At 39.1% G+C, this 18,889-nt stretch overlaps 2 protein-coding genes across 2 annotated transcripts; one reads left to right on the forward strand and one right to left on the reverse strand.

Moving 5' to 3' along the window:
• Positions 1–588: 588 nt before the first annotated feature.
• On the forward strand, positions 589–3,571 carry LOC101305984 (metacaspase-1-like). Its single transcript, XM_004307212.1, has 5 exons — positions 589–1,106; positions 2,284–2,614; positions 2,732–2,852; positions 2,945–3,193; positions 3,390–3,571. The coding sequence occupies exons 1-5, from the start codon at positions 722–724 to the stop codon at positions 3,447–3,449; spliced, it is 1,146 nt and encodes a 381-aa protein (XP_004307260.1). The 5' UTR covers positions 589–721; the 3' UTR covers positions 3,450–3,571.
• A 280-nt stretch (positions 3,572–3,851) lies between these two features.
• LOC101306275 (eukaryotic translation initiation factor 4G-like) lies at positions 3,852–12,861 on the reverse strand. The gene is made up of 9 exons (XM_004307213.1): positions 12,424–12,861; positions 12,054–12,193; positions 11,738–11,887; positions 11,428–11,501; positions 11,264–11,320; positions 9,662–10,963; positions 6,476–9,534; positions 4,640–4,834; positions 3,852–4,509 (listed from the first exon to the last, which is right to left on the reverse strand). Exons 1-9 carry the CDS (start codon positions 12,579–12,581, stop codon positions 4,179–4,181), a joined length of 5,466 nt encoding a protein of 1,821 aa, XP_004307261.1. The 5' UTR covers positions 12,582–12,861; the 3' UTR covers positions 3,852–4,178.
• Between the last annotated feature and the right edge of the window lie 6,028 nt (positions 12,862–18,889).

The following is an 18,889-nucleotide window of genomic DNA, read 5'->3' on the forward strand; positions in this document are numbered from 1 at the left end:
GAGAGAGAGAGAGGAATCCAGATGGCTTGGGAAGAAAGAAGAAGAAGAAAGAGATAAGAATTGTGTGGGTTTAATTAAACACAGGGTAATAACGTATTTTTCTCAAGAATTATTGGAATGGGCACAATGATAAGACTTTAATTGAAATGGGCTTTAGTTTTTAAATATTTAGGCATTAGGGTATTTTCCAAAAAAATAAACTAATAAACATAAAAGACAAACACAAAGCTAAAGCTTAATTCATTAGTGAAAATAATCAAAAAGATGAATCAATAAAGTGAAATCAAAATCCTAAATGAAATATTTAACTAAAATTTGTGCTACATTCTCAAAAATTAGAAGTTAACATTGGTGCTTAATTAGATGATTACTTGTGCAACAAACTAACAATATAGCTGCAATTATAACTTACATTTTGTCTATTTTAAGAGCAGAACCTTCTCTCCATCAACTCCACAATACTTCATATTAATATTTAACTTTTTCTTTTTGGTGAAAATCTGATCCTATCTAAATATTCAATATTGTACCATTAACGCGTTATTAATGACGTAATCAGTATGGAGCTTAGAACCCACCTCCTTCTTCTATAATTCCAATCGAAAACCCAGCTCAATTCTTCCTCTCCCTCTCTCTCTCAATCAAAACCCAAATTCGATTCCCATTCTACCCCCACCCTCCTCTCCAAATTCCCATCTCAACCACCACCGCCGCCGCCGCCATGTACAGCAACATGCTGGTCAACTGCTCCAACTGCCGCACCCCGCTCCAGATTCCGCCGGGCGCCGAGTCCATCCGCTGCGCCCTCTGCCAGGCCGTCACCATCATCGGCGACCCACGCGCCCTCCACTCAGCTCCCTCCTCCCACGAGCCCCCACCTCCCGCTCCGTACGGCCACCACGCGCCCCCGCCTCCCTCGCCCTACAACCACGCGCCGCCGGGTCCGCCGCCGAACGTGCACGGCCGGAAGAAGGCGGTGATCTGCGGGATATCGTACAAGTACTCGAGGCATGAGCTCAAGGGTTGCATCAATGACGCCAAATGCATGAAGTACCTCCTCATCAACAAGTTCAAGTTTCCAGAAGATTCCATTGTTATGCTCACTGGTATGGATCATCATGTTCCACATTGCTTGTTTGTTATATATAATTGTTACACTTTAAGTGTTATATTATTCTCTTTTAGATCATTAAGGTTGCGAATAGTTTTCGTGTGTAGAAAGTTTAGATGAGAAATGCAGTTGGAAATTTGATTGTTTAGTTTTCGGAGAAGAGATAGGGTGAGATGAATTTCGGGTTATGTTCGTTATTTGTGGTAAGCTAATTAGGAATGCCTAAATGTAGCTGACTGAGGGTTATGATGGCTTGGATTAAGCATCATTTTACAGTTTTACGTCGACTTTGAAGAAAATTAGAAGGCACCAGGTGATGGAAGTTTAACAGTTACATCTTCCGGCATGGTAGATGAACAAGTCAGTAATCAGTGATTAGCCTGAGAGACGGTGTGGCATATGAAATTTTGTTGGTGATGATATGTTTTGCATGACTTGATGATTAGATCGCGAATGGGGGTTTATTTAGGGTCTTTTATGAATTTCACATGCTGTGCTTTTCACTTGATAGGAACCTTATACTTGAGGGTGGTTGGGTGGATCTGGAAACTTTATTTGTGAGCAATATATAAATTCCATAGAAACTGTAAGGCCGCAGTTGTATCTGGGTCTGGGGCGCACTTCTACTCCCTTTTGAGGGGAATGGTCATTTAATGAACAAGACAAGGGAATGATTAATTGTTGCATGCTATCGCAACAAATTATATATGGCTTATTGCTCCCTTGGAAGGTAACGAATAGAAAAACAAGGGCCGGCCTAGTTTAAGTTGAGTCTAGTAGGCACACAGCTTCAGTACTTATCAGGATGATATTGCATCCATGGGTTATTGTCATTTCTAGTTTGCAAGTACTTTAATCATGATAATCAATTTTGTCTTGTTCTTCAGTCTTTTGATCCTCAGAGCCAGGGGTTGACAAAAATGGTTATCTTTCTTTCAAAATATGCCTTCCACCTCGAAACAGAGAAGCTTCTTAATAACCTCTTTTACTAGTATAAAATTTTCCTTTTCTGGTAACCAAATGGCACAGGAAAATTATATATCCATCTCAAAGAAAATGCTTGCAAATCATTTGCCAAATATGAAGCAAAAGTAAATAGCCTTTGGTGAATGGTAGGTTGTGTTCTTATTTGCTTTGTATATTTTTAATTCTTTACATATTTTGTACCGCAGAAGAAGAAACTCACCCAGCTAAGATTCCAAATAAATACAACCTCAGAATGGCATTACATTGGCTTGTACAAGGATGTCAACCAGGTGACTCCCTTCTGTTTCACTACTCTGGTCATGGTTCACGGCAGAGGGATTATCGTGGGGATGAAGTCGATGGATATGATGAAACTCTTTGCCCCCTTGACTTTGAAACCCAGGGTATGATTGTTGATGATGAGATAAATGCAGCAATTGTTAGGCCCATTCCACATGGGGTCAAGCTTCATGCAATTATAGACTCTTGTCATAGTGGCACCGTACTGGATTTGCCATTCCTTTGCAGAATGGACAGGTTAGTGGGAGTATTTTGAAGTTATGCATGTCTTGCTTCTTCTATGTCTACCTACTTGAATACTTCTTGTCTAAAATATGGTTGCTACCTATATGTGGATATCACTTGTTGATTCAGGGGTGGAAAATATGTATGGGAGGATCACCGCCCTCGATCCGGCGAATGGAAAGGAACAAGTGGTGGAGAAGTTATATCTATCAGTGGTTGTGATGACAATCAAACCTCTGCTGATACATCAGTAAGTTTTGACAAGAGAAAAAATGTTTTCAGTTCAGTAATATTTACAGCTTCAATTTCCGCAACATCTGATTGATTCTTTTTGGGGTACAGGCTCTATCCAAGATCACGTCAACAGGTGCCATGACTTTCTGCTTCATCCAAGCCATCGAGCAAGGACACGCAGCCACATATGGGAGCATACTAAATGCTATGCGAAATACCATTCGAAATACGGGTTCTGGTGGTGGTGGTCCTGGCAGTGCTGTTACGTCTCTCCTTGGTGGTAGTAGTGGTGCTGTTACATCGCTTGTCGGCATGCTTCTAACAGGCGGAAGTGTTGGTGGTGGTGGGCTAAGACAGGTATTGGCTTGCACGACATTCTCTGTATTGGTACTGAAGTTTAATGATAGTCATTGTTATACCGGTGTGCATTTTATATGAAAACAAGCTTCATTAATTTATAAGCATCCTGTTAAATTTAATCCTCATATATTTATGTTTATTAACAATTGCAATTTCTTGTCATTGATGTGCCATTTTGTTTTGCCTGTTGCAGGAGCCTCAATTAACTGCCTGCGAGCCATTCGATGTGTACACAAAACCTTTCACCCTATGATCTTTTATATGTCTACACAGATCAACAGTTCATTACTTCTCTTAAATGTATTTTAGGCTTTAGATAATTGTGAAACGAGTGGTGATGAGTAATAATGAGTAATAATCTTTTTTCACATCCTTTCATGTCTATTATTGATCGGGATTACTCCGGTTTGTCCAGCTCCGCATCTTTGGTATAACTCTCCTTTGTTCCATAAGCTGTTTTCGGTGAAACGGAACATAATCCCTAGCATATGGCAGTTGTGAATTTACTTGATACTTCTTCTGGTCTTAACAAAATGATAAAGTAGCTGAAGAGAATTGATGCTTATATAATGCAGAGCTTGATGCCTGAACATCCATGAAAACATAAATCACTGTTTTACTTACAAATGAATGACTCATAACCAATTCATAGCTTGGAAATAACCAAAGTTTAGTTGCAAGGAACATTATTGCAAACATCAACATGACATCAACTGCAAATTGAGAACACCAGTCAAGTACCATGAAAGGAACACGAAGATTTTAAAATGATGCTCAATTGAACCTTCCATAACTGCACTGCAGTAATGTTTATAATAAATAACATTGAAACATGGAGAATGATAACTACAAAACCCCATACATAAATTTCCCACCACCCACCTGGAAAAATATTTTTTGCAAATTCATTACGCACCCTAAGAGCACTGCCCATGAATTTTTTTTCTTTCCTACCACAAGATTACAATGAGCATCACTATGTCTAAAGAAATTTCTCTAGCATCCTTGACTTGAGAGGATCTGGAGGCCGGAAATTCTCCAACCGCAAGTTGGAGGACGTACGAATCTCATTGAGACCACTCTCTCCTTTTTCTGATTGGATAATCTCCAAGATATTTCCAAGAACATTGCCTGCAAGCCCTGCTTCCAAAAGACTTCCTGGCTCCTCTCCACCTTCACGTATTAACTGCCCAATCTGATTCAAGGAAACTACATTTTCTAAAATGGCTCTGGCAAATATCCGGGCAAGAAACTCTGGTGCTCTAGGTGCATCAGTCACGGCATCCTCCAAGGTGGAGAGAGTAGCTTCAAACCTGGGCAAGAAGAAAAAGTTGAATAAGAGAAAAAAACCTCACAATAAATAATGCCATATGGTTCATTTCATGAAAAAGTAATCTTGTTCAGCCCATGAAAAAAGAAAGTAAATAGGGTAGTTTCCCCTACCCTTTGATGAGATGGGATTGACTCAAAGATCCATCCTGGGACTTGGTAAGATTAATTAGAAGCTTTGTGAAGAGATCTCTTTCTCTGTCCTTCCTCTCAAATGAGTCTGTGACCCAAAGAGATATCATTGTCGGATGGAAGCTTGGTGAGTTCAAGTCTTTGATGCATAGAGCAACTTCCTTCTCGTCTCGGGCGCTACAACATGAGACCAAAAAACCACTTATTAAGAATGAGCATATAGGAATCACTACACATCAACTAGCTCAAGTGACCAGAGGAGGTAAACAAGACTTCATAAAGCCCATTGCTTCTGCACGTCTTCCCACATTTACGCAAATATAATAATAATAATAATAATAATAATAATAATAATAATAACTTTTTTGCATGATAAATGATAATAATAACTTTAAAAATACATACATATGAGCAGGGATATATATGCAGTTCATGAATCAGCCTAAAGCAAAAGACAAAAAACGGTTGAAACTCCTACTTTTTATTCATGTTCATCAATCAATACACAGAGAAATGCTGAGCGATGCTGTTTTGAATTTCTACTGTACTCAAAATGAAACTCTTCATGAACCAACAAACAAGGAACGTGTTACATTAATTAACAATAAAATAGTATTGATACACAGAATAAAGGTACATACAAAAAAAAACAATAGTATTTTATTCTCTTTCAACATATAAACCTTTCAGGGGTTAGATTGCACTGTAAGTGCTACAAAGATCCAAATTTCATTATTTCAAGATTTTCAAATTGTGGAAAGAAGTCAAATCTAAAAAAAGACATTGCATCAACACTCTCTATAGTCTACGAAGGGAAGTACGCTGTTCAACTGTTACCATGAGAACTAAGGCATGACAAACTGCATATCAAGTTACAGACGAGTTGGTTATGAAGAGAAATTTCAGAGTAGATAGAAATCATAGCTCTACACATACACTTATGTTGTTTCTCTTGTTCCCTCATTTAGCATTGGTTTTGGCCAACAGAAAACGATAAACATGAGACTCTCATCCTTGCTTCCCTCATCACATGTCACTCGAGCTAAGGCTGATGGACCCTGTGCTATAATCCATCTCTAATATTTGAGAGTAACACACGTTGTGACTATTAGGTAGGCTAAATGTTATGGATGGTAATTCTGGTGATGTGACAATCAACAATTGTCCATGTGGTAAAATATGTGTAATAACACCCTGTGGTTTGTAGAATGTACTAATTCTTCAAATCTCTTCACAAAACAGAATTATTGCTGCTCCTAATAGAACCAAGGAGGTACATTAGGTTATTTGAATTATCAGCATAACATATGACAATACCTTGGGAGAAACAAATGAAGAGTTTCAGCGCTTTGAAAAGAGTTAACAAAGATTGCAACCAGAAGAAAATTAAACCACAGGGGCAACTAAGCCTTATACTTTTAGCCTATACACGGAAGACAAACAACAACCAAAAGAAAAGGAAGGCTGTGTAGCTACACTACCTTGACTCATATTTATTCATTTAGTTATGCAGTTGCTTTCCTTTCTATTTGTTAACCTATCTCAATAGGAAATGCAGTAGTTGCACCCAAAACAAAACGTCTACAAGACAATTCTCTGGTTACTGTTAATTGTGTTCATACAAATAGATTCAACACTTCAAGAAATAGAAGTTGCCCAACCATGGTCCCAACCATGGCACACATGCGTATATCTCTTCCACTAAATAAAAATGATTTCTAGCACCTAAGCACCATCGGATTAGATTTAGCACCTGATGACCAGAAAGCAATGCAACTAAATTAAAACAGGGAACACATGCAAGGGATGAGAATATACCTGTAAAATTCCTTAATTGCTCCCAACGACTTATCTCTAAGATATTCTTCCGACATATCTGAAGGAACATTTTGTGTTAAAGCTGCCCCATGTGAGCGAGTAGGCGGTGCAGTAAGAGATCTATCAAAACTACGATCTGAACTCCGTGGATCCCTCCCACCAAAACTTATATTACGCTCTGGTCCACTTGACTGATCATAAGCAGCAGGACCTCCAAATCTATCAGGCACAATTCTCAGTATTAAATCCTCCCTGGGGTTGTAAGTTGCCCGCTCTGAGTGGGAACTGAAACCATTCAAACCAGTTGTCATCCTCCTGGAGTCTCCAGGGTTATGAGATAACTCAGGGAGTGGAGCAGCCGACATCGATGGTGGTCCTCTGACAGACATTCCTCTGGCAAGACCACCCTGGGGACCCAAAGTGATGGACTCATCACCCATGGGTCTTTGAGTCAAGGGAACTGGGGTCCTACCCTCATAAGAATGTCTTTCATCTACACGGACATCTGTACGGGCGTCCTGACTGCCAAAACCACGAGCTGGGGAGGGCATCCCACGGAACCCACCAATTTGTGCATTTGATGGAGATACCACAGTCGACCCTCTAGGACTAAATTCCATGGGAGGCCCCCTTCTCGCTGATGGATTCATTCCTGGACCACGGCTCAGCCTACTAGCTTGTGCCTGTCGTTCTTGCGCAGCATCTCTGTGCACTTCCTCAATCTTTTTCGGTCCTTCAACTTTCCTCCTCTGCTGCCATCTGTTCTTTCGCAAGTCTATGGTATCTTTCAACATAAACCTGACCCTAGATGATAAATTCTTATTATTCGATAAACTTTTCACCCTCTCAAAATATGCATCCATGTGCTCCTTGGCTTTCGAATGATCAATCATCTCCCCAATTGTGCTCATTAGTTTGCACAAAGCTTCAATATCCTCCTCATCTGGAGTCTGCTGCTGACCTAACAACTTCTTAATGCACTCATGCATTATTCTCTCAGTCAACATTTTCTTCTTGTATAACTCCCCAATTAATCTAATATTACCCAACATTCGTCTCCGTGCTTTAATTCTTTTCTCTTCTCTTTCTTCTTCAGATTGTTTCACCTCACCCTCCTCATCAGCCTTATTGGCTTCCTCTTGTTCTCTTTCTCCCCTCTCAAATTCCTCCTGACACTTATTCAAAAGCAACCTCTTAAAGGTTATCTTTTCATTGTCTTCACTGAAATCAGGCAACTCTGCGGCAAGATAAAAGCAGAAGTTCGCATACATCTCACAGAAAGTAGGCTCCATTAGAGCCTTATCAAAGATTTGTGAGATTACACCTGTCAGTGTTGTGGCATTATCAATATTTACAGCTTTTACTTGCTCAAACAGTTTTTCAAAATTCTGGGGAGTCAGCTTGTTTAATATTGCCTTCAACTGCCTTTGCTTAGCCTGTTCTTCATCACTGACTTTACCGACTTCATACTTCCTCTCAGCTTTGTGCATCACCTGTAATGGAGTCTGTGGTGAAGGCATCAAACCCTTTGGTTGAAAGTTTGTAGCTCGCTGCCACCTGTCAGCATCAGGGTTATTTCTTTGCATCCCTCCCTGTGAACCTGCAATCGGCCCAGGTAGGATCCCTCTAACATGCTGAGCTTGTCCCCGTGGACCTGGACTCCTCAAAACACCATAATTTACTCCTTGGACAGGTCGGAAATTGGCATTACCACCTTTGTTCCACCTATCATCTTCAATCATTCCACTCCCACGTCGGTCAATTCTTCCTCCCCCTGGCCTGTCAATAATCCGTCCAGGACTTGGGATTGAATCATAATCGACAGAAGCAAAAGCATTTACATTGGCATTCAAAATTTCTGATATATCAGACGTAATCTCAAAACCCTCCGGTAGGTCAAGAAACTGCATAGAGAACTTCAGAAGAAAATCTCTGGAATACTTCTTTGCCCCATATCCACTCCCATCTAAGTCACCATGGGCCTGTTCTCCACTATTTGAGGGATCCAGTTTGGGAGTAGAGATGTCAGCAGCATCTTCCCAGTCATCTGGCTCAGCTTTACTCGGTGCACCTTCATCTCTGACAACAGCAACTTGCTGAGTAGAATCAGCAGCTTCCTGCTTTGACAATATGCTAGTAGAAGTGCTCTCACTGCTTTCAGATGATGCTACATCTTTCTTGTCTGCAGGGTCCTTATAAGCCCCATATAGATCAGAGGTTCCCCCAGCAGCATCAGCCTTAGAAAGAATTTCTTTTCTTTTCTTCTTCGTCTTTGAAAGAGAACTCTTAGTTCTACTCAGTTCGTGGAGGGGTTTATCCTTCGAACCTGACACTGTAATTGAATCACCACCACTACCAATATTCTCAACACTTCCCCCACCCCTAGTAATATCCACACTTTCCCCTTCTTGCTTTGAAGTAGTACCTGACAGATCTGTGGATTGAAAAGCAGCAGAGGGCAGATCTGGCCCACTAAGTTCTGTAGAAGCAACTTCAATATTACCCACACTATCACTTCTTCTTGAAGAGGCATTTATCGCATCTAATTCTGAATTGCAACCGACATGGTGATCTTTGACTCCTGCAGTTTCAGAAGTTCCAAAAACATTGCCTTTGGCAGTTTCCTTTCCGACAGAGTGCTCTGCTGCTTTGTTAGCAGATTCCATACTTTTCACAGAGGTAGATTCTGAAGAAATACTAGGACTACTAGCTTCCTGTTTGTATCCTTCAGACAAACTTCCTTCCGACTGGTTATCTGCTCCAACCAATTCTTGTTTTCCTTGTTCATCCAGCAGCGAAGAGTTTCCTATTTGACTATGATGACCAACATCAGAAGAGGAGATGGCGCCTTCTTGAACTGTTTCAGTCTTTGAGTCGGAAACATCTGTAGTGTCCAAACTAACATTTGATGATGATACCCCGACTGATTCTGACACAGACCCAATGCTTTCTGAAACAGGAACTGTATTACCCTCTTTAGGTTGAGAAACACCAATACTAGAAGAAACAGCATGTTCCTGAGAGGGAACGCTTGATGTAGAGCTAGATTGCTCAAGAAGCTGTCGACATGCAAGCAGACAAAAAAATTTCAACAGTTAATATTTATAGTATTCTTGTCAAAACCATCAAAATTAAAAGACCCAGACAGAAAGTGATCTTCCCCACCAAGTATTAAAAGAAAAGTACCTGATGCTGTGGTTGAGTACTCCCTTTCTTGGCTGGTTTCTTCTGCTGATCTTTAATTGAGTTTGACCGACTAAGGGATTCCTTTTTTCTGGCTTCAGTGGCATTTACAACTGGTACAGACTCCTCTGCTGAGGCAACTGAAGTAGAGGATAAAGAACTTGAAACCTGGCCTTCAACAGAAGGAGCAGCTGGCACAGCTGCAGACACTTTTGCCACAACTGGCAATGATTTATTAATTGATGGGTCACTGCCAGGAAACCTTTGAGCATGAGATGATATCACTTCTCCAGCCGGCCTTGATGTCTTTGAAAATTCATTTTTTTCAACAGAAGCTGCACTGTTTGCCGATGAGTCAACAGCTGGTTTAACAGTAACAGGAATAGCTGTGGATGGAACAGAGGCAATTTTACTATGTACATCCCGTGCATGATCCAGGGTAGGTGGGTGAGCTGACGGATTCATGAAAGGCATACTTTGGGGTGGACCCTGGCTCACTGGATAGCTAAATCGTGGTGCTTGTGAATTGGGTGGCATGTGACTACTTGTTAAAGGATGTGAATTCGGAGATGGAAAAAACAGGCTCGTATTGTAAGAATTGTAATAGCTTGTAGGATGAGAACCGGCAAATGGAGGCATGGGCTGAGATTGAGAAACATTCGGGTGAGTCCTGGCGGCTGACGAGCCACCATCTTGATATGAATCTGCCCGTTTATCAAGCCTTAACTCTTCATGTGTATCTGGATGGGTAATCTTGACAGGGGTTTTACGAGGGGCAGCAAACTTGCCACCTTGCTGTTGGGGGAACTGAGGACCTATGCCGATCCCCAAGTTGCCCAACTGAGGCAGCTGTGGACCCATTTGGGAGGTAAAACCCAGGTTCTGGCCCTGATGCATAATATTTGGAGGCTGCATGGGATGGGGTTGCAGACCTGAAACGAACACTGGCTGCTGTACTTGACTGCTACCTATTGGTAACGGAATTGGCATTGGCATTTGGAGTGAATTGGGAGGCATACCCTGAGATTGAATCTGCTGGTTGGGGCCACCAAACTGCAGAGAAACCTGTGGCTGGTGAAATGGCATTGCCATAGAGATACCAGGCATTGGAGGACCAGAAGGTTTCTGAGATTGACTAGCAGGGGGTGCAGGTGACACTTGCACATCCTTTTTGGCCTTGGGTTGCAGATGAGTCTCAGCGGCACTAGATTGGTCGACAGAATGTTGATCTTTCCTAGGTAACTGCTGCTTAGGAACAGAAGGGGTTGGCAATGCCGGTGCTGGTCTAAAGGACTCATGCCGTGCCTGCATTTAACAATGACATAATCATTTTGCAGTTCAAAAAAGAACAAGAAAAAATGTAATAGAATTATAAGCTAAGACACAAAATACCGCTTCAGTTACTCAGTGGCATTTAAGTAACACATTGCGAAAATTGAACTACATTCGCAGGCAATCACACGTAATGCATAACATAACATAATAAAATAAAAACACTTTAATATTTCTTGCAAAGGATAAGAGTAATGCACTAAATCATCTTTATGTCATAAAGTTTCATGTGAAATTGAACCAAAAGATGTAAGCTTAGAATAGATGGCTGACCTGGTCGCGCTTCTGCTCATCCAAATTTGGGGGAGCTGAGCTAGTTCGAGCCGGAATCTATACGCACGAAAGAACATTCAGAGTTTATAAAACGCAGATTGAATTCTTCACCACTAATACATAAGAAACAATAGATTGGCATCAAGTGCCCAAAATAATATTACCTGCATCCCATTCATCAGACCAGGACTTATGGACCCAAACTGAAACGAAAATCCCTTGGACGCATCCCCTGGGGCTGAACCATTGAAATTGAAGATTAAGAACAGTATCAGCTGCATCCTACCAATATATCATCTTTTTAAAGTGTTCTTGCGTGAGTGTATTGTGAAGCACATCATTATACTATTCATTTGATAAACTAATAATGAGATAATCTAAAACCTCCATGATCCCATTATTTGGAAAAAAAACTGACAATTTGTTAAGCCAACCCAAGTGATTTGATTTTCATGGTCCACAGTGTAAACTTACGTTTTACAGGAGTACTGGGCCCTCTTGAGTCAGAATTCACGGAGGCAGACTGAGAAGCTGGAGCCTTCGGAACAGCTCGAGGGCCTCTCTGTGCGACTAATGGTTCTGTTTGCTTGGGAGCTGTGTTTGTAACAGTTGGCTCCATGGCTCCTATATCAGCACATAACAAAACAAAACTTCTCAGAAACAAAAAATCAAACCAAAGGGGAAAGCAATTTCATAAAAGAGAACTAGCCAGACAAACTTATAATGCATTATCGAACAAACTCCCAGCCTGATACCAAAGTACACAGCTCAAATATTCTGACATCCATACCGTGATATTGCGGCTGTACATGGGCGCCATTCGGTATACCGCTCCGCGGTGTAGAAGCACTTCCGGGATCCGAAGGATTTACAGGGGCTACATTCCCCCTGGATTGCCCTCCTTGTGCATTGTTATTAGTCTTCTTGAAGCTGCAAATTCATCATACAAATTCCCGTTACAACAAAAAAAACACATACACAAAAGAAAAATTCGCAATCGGAAAAAAGCAATCAAGTTATATTGTAGTCTTTTATCAAAAAAACAAAAACTAAATATTTAAACAAAAGAGATCAAAAATTTAACAGAAACAAACCCTAGAAAAAATAGAGATAAAAAATTTTTTTCTAGAGATAGAAAAAATAGAGAGAGAAAAAAGGACCTGCGTTGGGAGGAGATGGAAGGGGCGGGGCCAGCGGCGCCGGCGCCCTTAGGGTAAACGGGTGAGTATCCCCTGTGCTGCTGATTGGAGGCCGCGGATCGCCCTGTTTTACGATACTGCGTCTCGTTCTTATCCGACCTTGATTGATTGAAGGACATAAATCCCTACCCTAAATTCCCTCTCAAAAATTTCAGACCTTTTTCGCAACAGATCCAACAACCAAAATCAATACAAACCCTAACGAAAACCGAATAAGCCGAGTGAAGAAGAGAGAGCTGGATTATTAATAGTGTACCTGCGGACGAGGAGTGAGAGTGAAGGAATAAAATTAGGGTTTTATTGGGGAACCATGAGAGAATAGGAACGTCGAGAGTGAATGGGAAAAAGTTTAACAGAGAAAAGATGGGGGAGAGTTTTGGTAAGAGAGAGAGAGAGAAGGAGGAGGAGGGTTATTGTGGGTAACAAACTGACCCGTCAGGTGGTCAAAAGGTAGGTTTTTTAGGAGATCAAGACCCATTCGATGCTCTCCCGACTCTTTAATTTTTCACTCCCCCCTCTTTCCCGTAATTTTATTTTACACTCTTTCTCTTTATCTACCGCATTTACCACATCAATTTCTTCTCTGTTTCAGAATTATTTATTCATCCTTTCAGCTCAATTTGAAAGAATGCGAGTGAAATGCGTTGTCTTCTGTCTCGCTCGACTTCAGTAAGAAAGCATGCAACGAAATATAAAATAATCAATGAATTAGCAGAGAGTTGACACGATATCGTTTTGTTTTTTCTTTTATCAAATTTTCAAGTTGTTGTTGATTCGTGTAATTATGTCAGACGGTGGGTTTGGTTAGGTTTGGATCCTTTCGCTCATTTTGAATTTTTGATAATAATGTTTGTACATTTATGGCAATTATAATGGCCACATTTCAAGAGCGTCTTTGCCACCAAATTAATTTCTTTTATTATTTCAAAAATTATTTATGTATTATTTCTACTTAATTTCAACTAAAAATCATTAAAATGCATTTGTTTCTATCTCACTCGACTTCTCTAAGAAGGCTCGCAAAAAATTATAAAATAATCAATGAATTACCAGAGAGTTGACACAACATCGCTTGTTTTTCTTTTTTCAAAGTTTCTCATTGTTGTTGATTTGTGTAATTGTATCAGAAGGTGGGTTGGTCAAATTTGGTCCCTTTTGCTTATTTTGATAACAACATTTGGTACGTTTATGACCGTTATAAGGAGGCACATTTCTAGAGCATCTTCGTCAAAATATGTTTTACACTCTATCTTTCCAATTAATAAATCAATTTCTTTTTATTTCAAAGTTATTTGTTTGTTATTTTTACTTAATTTTAACTAAAAACTATTGAAATGCGTTGTCTCTTATCTCACTCAGCTTCTGTAAGAAGGCACACAAAGAATTATATAATAATCAACGAATTACCAAAGAGTTGACGCGACATCGCTTGTTTTTCTTTTTTAAAAGTTTTTTTGTTGTTGTCAATTTGTGTAATTGTGTCAGAATGTGCGTCGTTGGTCAAGTTTGTATCCTTTCACTTAATTTTATATTACGTCTGGTCCATTTATTACCGTTATAATGGACACAATTCCAAAGCATCTTCGCCAAAATATGTTTTACACTCTATAGTTCTAATTACCAAATCAATTCTTTTTCTATTTCATATTATTTATTATTTTTTCTTCTAAATAAATAAAAACTCTCACTCCGTCTTCTCCGGAGTTGAGCAATCCGAAACCTAGCGTTTCAGTGAAGGAGGGCAGCGGCAACCTTGGTTTCTGCTTGTGCGTGGTGGTGTATGGCATCGCTGCCGCCGACAGGAGGCAAAACAAGTCTTTGTTTAGGTATCCAAGGCTACCTAATGGTGGTGGTGAACCTGCTTTGTAGAAGAGCAAGGCAAACATCGTGGTGGTGGTGTACACAGCGGACTACGAGATAGGCTTCAAGCAGGGCGGCGATCTAAGACACAGACCGGCGACGGATTGGAAGTAGGTGAATAGATCCAGAAGGTCTCGAGCAACAGGTGGTTAGTGTTTTACTCCTATTATCTCCAGCGACTCCGAGTAGCGTCGCTTGGATCGACGTTCAACCAACGTTTTGAGGTGCAAGTACACAACCATGACTTGGAGGAGGGAAAACCGCCAGATTGAAGCAGCGGTAAAGGCTCCTCTGGCGAGCCCGGAGTTGGACGACTATGGAAGGGAGAAAGGAGGAGAAGGTTAGGCCCTTTGGGCCTTAGGCCGCTTGGGCTGCACCACTGTGGCCTAAGTGGGCTGGGTCTTATGGTTTCTACCTTTTCTTCTTCTTTTCTTCATTGGGTTGGACCTGTGTTTGGCTTATGGAGAAGTGGCCACCTCTAACCTATATTCATGTCTAGTCAAAGCTGGTTCGCTGGTCTGTCGAGTGGAAATGTACGCTGATGGGTCTTACGAGTCAATACTCATCATGACAGTTGCTTTGTCTTGCGAGTTGCGATCGTATAGGTTTAGAGGTTAATTTTATTTGATTTCTAGTATGCATATCCACCTTTTTTGACGTAGTTTTAATGTTATTTTTCAATTCGTAGTTTGTGATTTTGGATTAAGTTGTACTTTGTGTGTGAGTAATCCTCGTTATTCTACGATCATTATTGGATTTACGCCTAATGGAGTTATTCCAATTTTCTAACAAAAAAAAAATCAGATAAAAACTACTGAAATGGGTTGTCTTTTATCTCACTTGACTTTTTTTTTTTGAAAAGTAAAATATTTCATTGATTATCTCACTCAACTTATGTAAGAAGATTCACAAATAATTATTAAATAATCAATGAATTATTAGACAGTTAACATGACATCGCTTGTTTTTATTTTTTGAAAGTTTTCAGTTGTTGTCGATTTGCGTAATTGAATTCTTTCGTTTATTTTGATAATAACATATGGTGCATTTATATATGACCATTATAATGAACACATTTCTAAAGCATCTTTGCCAAAATATGTTACATATTTTTCATGACAAATTAAATTAAACTTTATTCAAAAAATTAAATTGAACTTTTCTTTACCAAAAGAATAAAATCAAACCCTACTGAATTTTGGAGAATGTGAAAAGAAAAGAAAAATAAGGAACAAGTATGTGAGAAGAACAATTAGAAGAACGAGAGCAGCAGAAGAACACATATGTCATCTTAAGGCATTAGATATCACCTAATAAAATTCAGCCAGTAAGTTGAGAAACCAAAAATTTACTCTCACAAGGGGTACATACTGAACTACCGATATTGAATTGCCACTGGTGTAATGAATAGTGTTGGATAAGAGGTCTAATTAAGCGCAAAAGCTATGTAAAAGTTCTGATGTGAAAGGAATTGAGGAAGAAATGGCCGATCATACAATTTTAGGGCCACGAAATGCAACTCTAGCAGTGAAGGGAGCATGTTAAAATTATGCAAGCCAATCAGTTCTTGCCTTGCTATGGTTCACGAATAAGTAATCAAGAGCCATGGATTAAGTAATCAAAATTCCAAATACGATTATGGTCTCCGAATTAAATGGGAAGATAGCTATGGCTAATGAAGGTTCAACTTTTAGGAAGAGGTTCTGCTTCTCGTTCTTCTTGTTCTTCTGAAGTTTTCTTTTTTTTTTTTTTTTTTTTTTCTTTATGCTGTTGATTTTGATTCTCCAACGGATTTGTTTTGTTTTGTTGTTTTAATAAAGAAACCTTTACTTTAATTTATCATGAAAAATATGTAATGCCACGTCATTCGTCACATCAAATTCATAATTAATCTAGACCTTTAAATGTGTTTAAATCTGATGGCTACCAACGAGCGTCAAAAATTGTGTAAAAATTAGTGTCTATTGAATCGGACACCCATATTTCTAATTATTAAATCAATTCTTTTTTTTTATATTTCATATTAGTTATGTATTACAGTATTTCTACTTAATTTCAAATAAAAATCATTGAAATGTGTTGTGTTCTATCTCACTCAATTTCTGTAAGAAGGCTCGCAATGAATTATAAAATAACCAATGAATTACCAGACAGTTGACACGACATCACTTGTTTTTCTTTTTTGAAAGTTTTCAGTTCTTGTCGATTCGTGTAATTTTGTTAGAATGACATATTGTAGTCGGTCAAGTTTGGACCCGCTTATTTTAATTATAACGTCTGGTGCATTTATACCGTCATAATGGACACATTTTCAAAGCACGCATATTCGCCAAGATATGTTTTGCACTCTATATTTCTAATTACCAAATTAATTTTTTTAATTTCATATTATTTATGTATTACTTTTACTTAATCTCAAATAAAAATAATTGAAATACGTTGTCTTCTGTCTCACTCGACTTATGTAGGAAGACTCATAAAGAATTATAACAATTAACGAATTATCAGAGTTGACACGATATTGCTTGTTTTTCTTTTTCCAACGTTTCCAGTTGTTGTCAATTTGTGTAATTCTATCAAAAGGTGGGTTGGTCAAGTCTAGACTTTTTCGATTATTTTGATAATAACGTTTGGTAAGTATATGGCCGTTGTAAGGGGGCACATTTCGAGAGCATCTTTGCCGAAATATGCTTTACTAGATAAGTGTTTCAACTATAATAATATTGTTATTATTTATTTATTATTGCTAATTTTTAAGAAAAACCATTAGACGTGTACTAATTGGTTTAATGACATAAGTCCTTCCTTTAAATGTTGAAGGTTTTGAGTTCGTCTTATGATAGACTAGTTGTATTTAAGTTGTTTACGTGATCACAAATAAAAAGAACTAATGGAATGCGTCATCGATCTTCTTATATCTTACTGCTCCTATTCCGTAAAAACAAAAAATAAAAAAAATAAATCATTAAATCACCAAGAAGCGCTCAATACTATTTGGTCTAGTGACATAGTCTCCCTTTTAGTAAGTGGGAGGCTGTGAGTTCGACTCACGCAGTTGTAATTTATCTGATTAAAAAAATCACCAAGAAGCTGACACATCTTCGCTTTTTTATATTCCAATTTTATTATTATTATTTTTTTCCATAAAGGGCTGGTGTGGCTGCCCTCAAGCCTTTATTAATGAAATTGTCGAATACAAGGAGAGACATAGAGCCTGAACCCCTGATAAGCATCTAGAAGACCCGAAATAATATCGAGAAATTCTATAAATACATGTATTCTAACAAGTACCTACTAGTAAAGAGTACTGCTCTAATGATGACTCTATTTGTTTTGTCACAATGACATAATAGAAAGATCACTAGATACGTAACACGATTATATATCCTAATGTCCAATAATGTCGTTTTCTGAGAATAAACTCGACAACACTTATTTTCATCCTGTCACTAAGAGGTCCAGACCATTTGACAAAGCAAAAAAGTCATTGCACACCTAAAGCAGAAAAGGCACGCGAGGTGCATAGACCGGATCACCGGAACCATGTCCATTTAGTTCTGCCCATAAAAGGCAGCTAGTTATTATTATTTGGCAAATAGCTAAAATAGAAAATAATAAAATATATTATTATAAAGATAATGTGAGACCTGAGCATAAGCATGAAGCCAAGCCAAGGCCCACAAACCTTCAACCCTTTTTCAAAGTAGAGAACTGCCTGGGTCACCATGCCGCCGTCCTACACACACAGCTTCTGTCGTTCCACCATCGGCGACACACCTACCGCACCCAACATCTCCCATCTTGTCGACCTCCCGAAGGCACCAACAAAAGTCGTCTCCGCCTCCAACCATTCCCCTCCAAACAAAGGTTTCCAGCCAACCCAAGATCAGAACATAGAGATTCGATCTGAGATGATCAAAACTTGTCCTCCTTTCCTTCAATACTGCATCCGACGACCTCACCCATGCATTTGAGAAGAACAAACCAAGGCCTCTCCGCCACCCACCTAACCTAACAGAGGCCTCCATGATTTGGACAACAGAACCGCCACCACTTCGACGAGGGTTATTCAACAAGCTTCCATCACTAGGCAATGCAGCCATTCTGACCCGTCCGACGATGCCGCCACGAGGGCGAGCCGCCGAACGGAGTTGGGTGCTTTTTCTGATATCAGACACTCTTTGTCTAGGGTTCTCGCGAAAGCCTATTATTCTTTTAATTTTCAACAAGAGTAATATATTTCAAAAAAAATTTAAAGTGTCGTAGATTCGTGTAATTGTGTCAGAATGTATGTCAAATTTCAAAATTTTTATATATATTTTTTAATAATATGAAATACGTATGTAACCGTTATAATGTGCATATTTCAAGAGTCCATCTTTGCCAAATGATGTTTGTATCTATAACATTTTTGTTATTTATTTTAGTTTTTATTTCTTTATGATTGCTCGTAAAAAGAAATATTTGAAATGCATCATTGTGACAATTTAAATTTTAAAATAGATTTTATTCAAATGATAGTTTAGTGTTATATGTCTTATCTATTTCGTGTATATATATATATATA

This window comes from Fragaria vesca, linkage group LG7 (genome assembly GCF_000184155.1).
Source record: "Fragaria vesca subsp. vesca linkage group LG7, FraVesHawaii_1.0, whole genome shotgun sequence".
NCBI classification, from domain to species: Eukaryota; Viridiplantae; Streptophyta; class Magnoliopsida; order Rosales; family Rosaceae; genus Fragaria; species Fragaria vesca.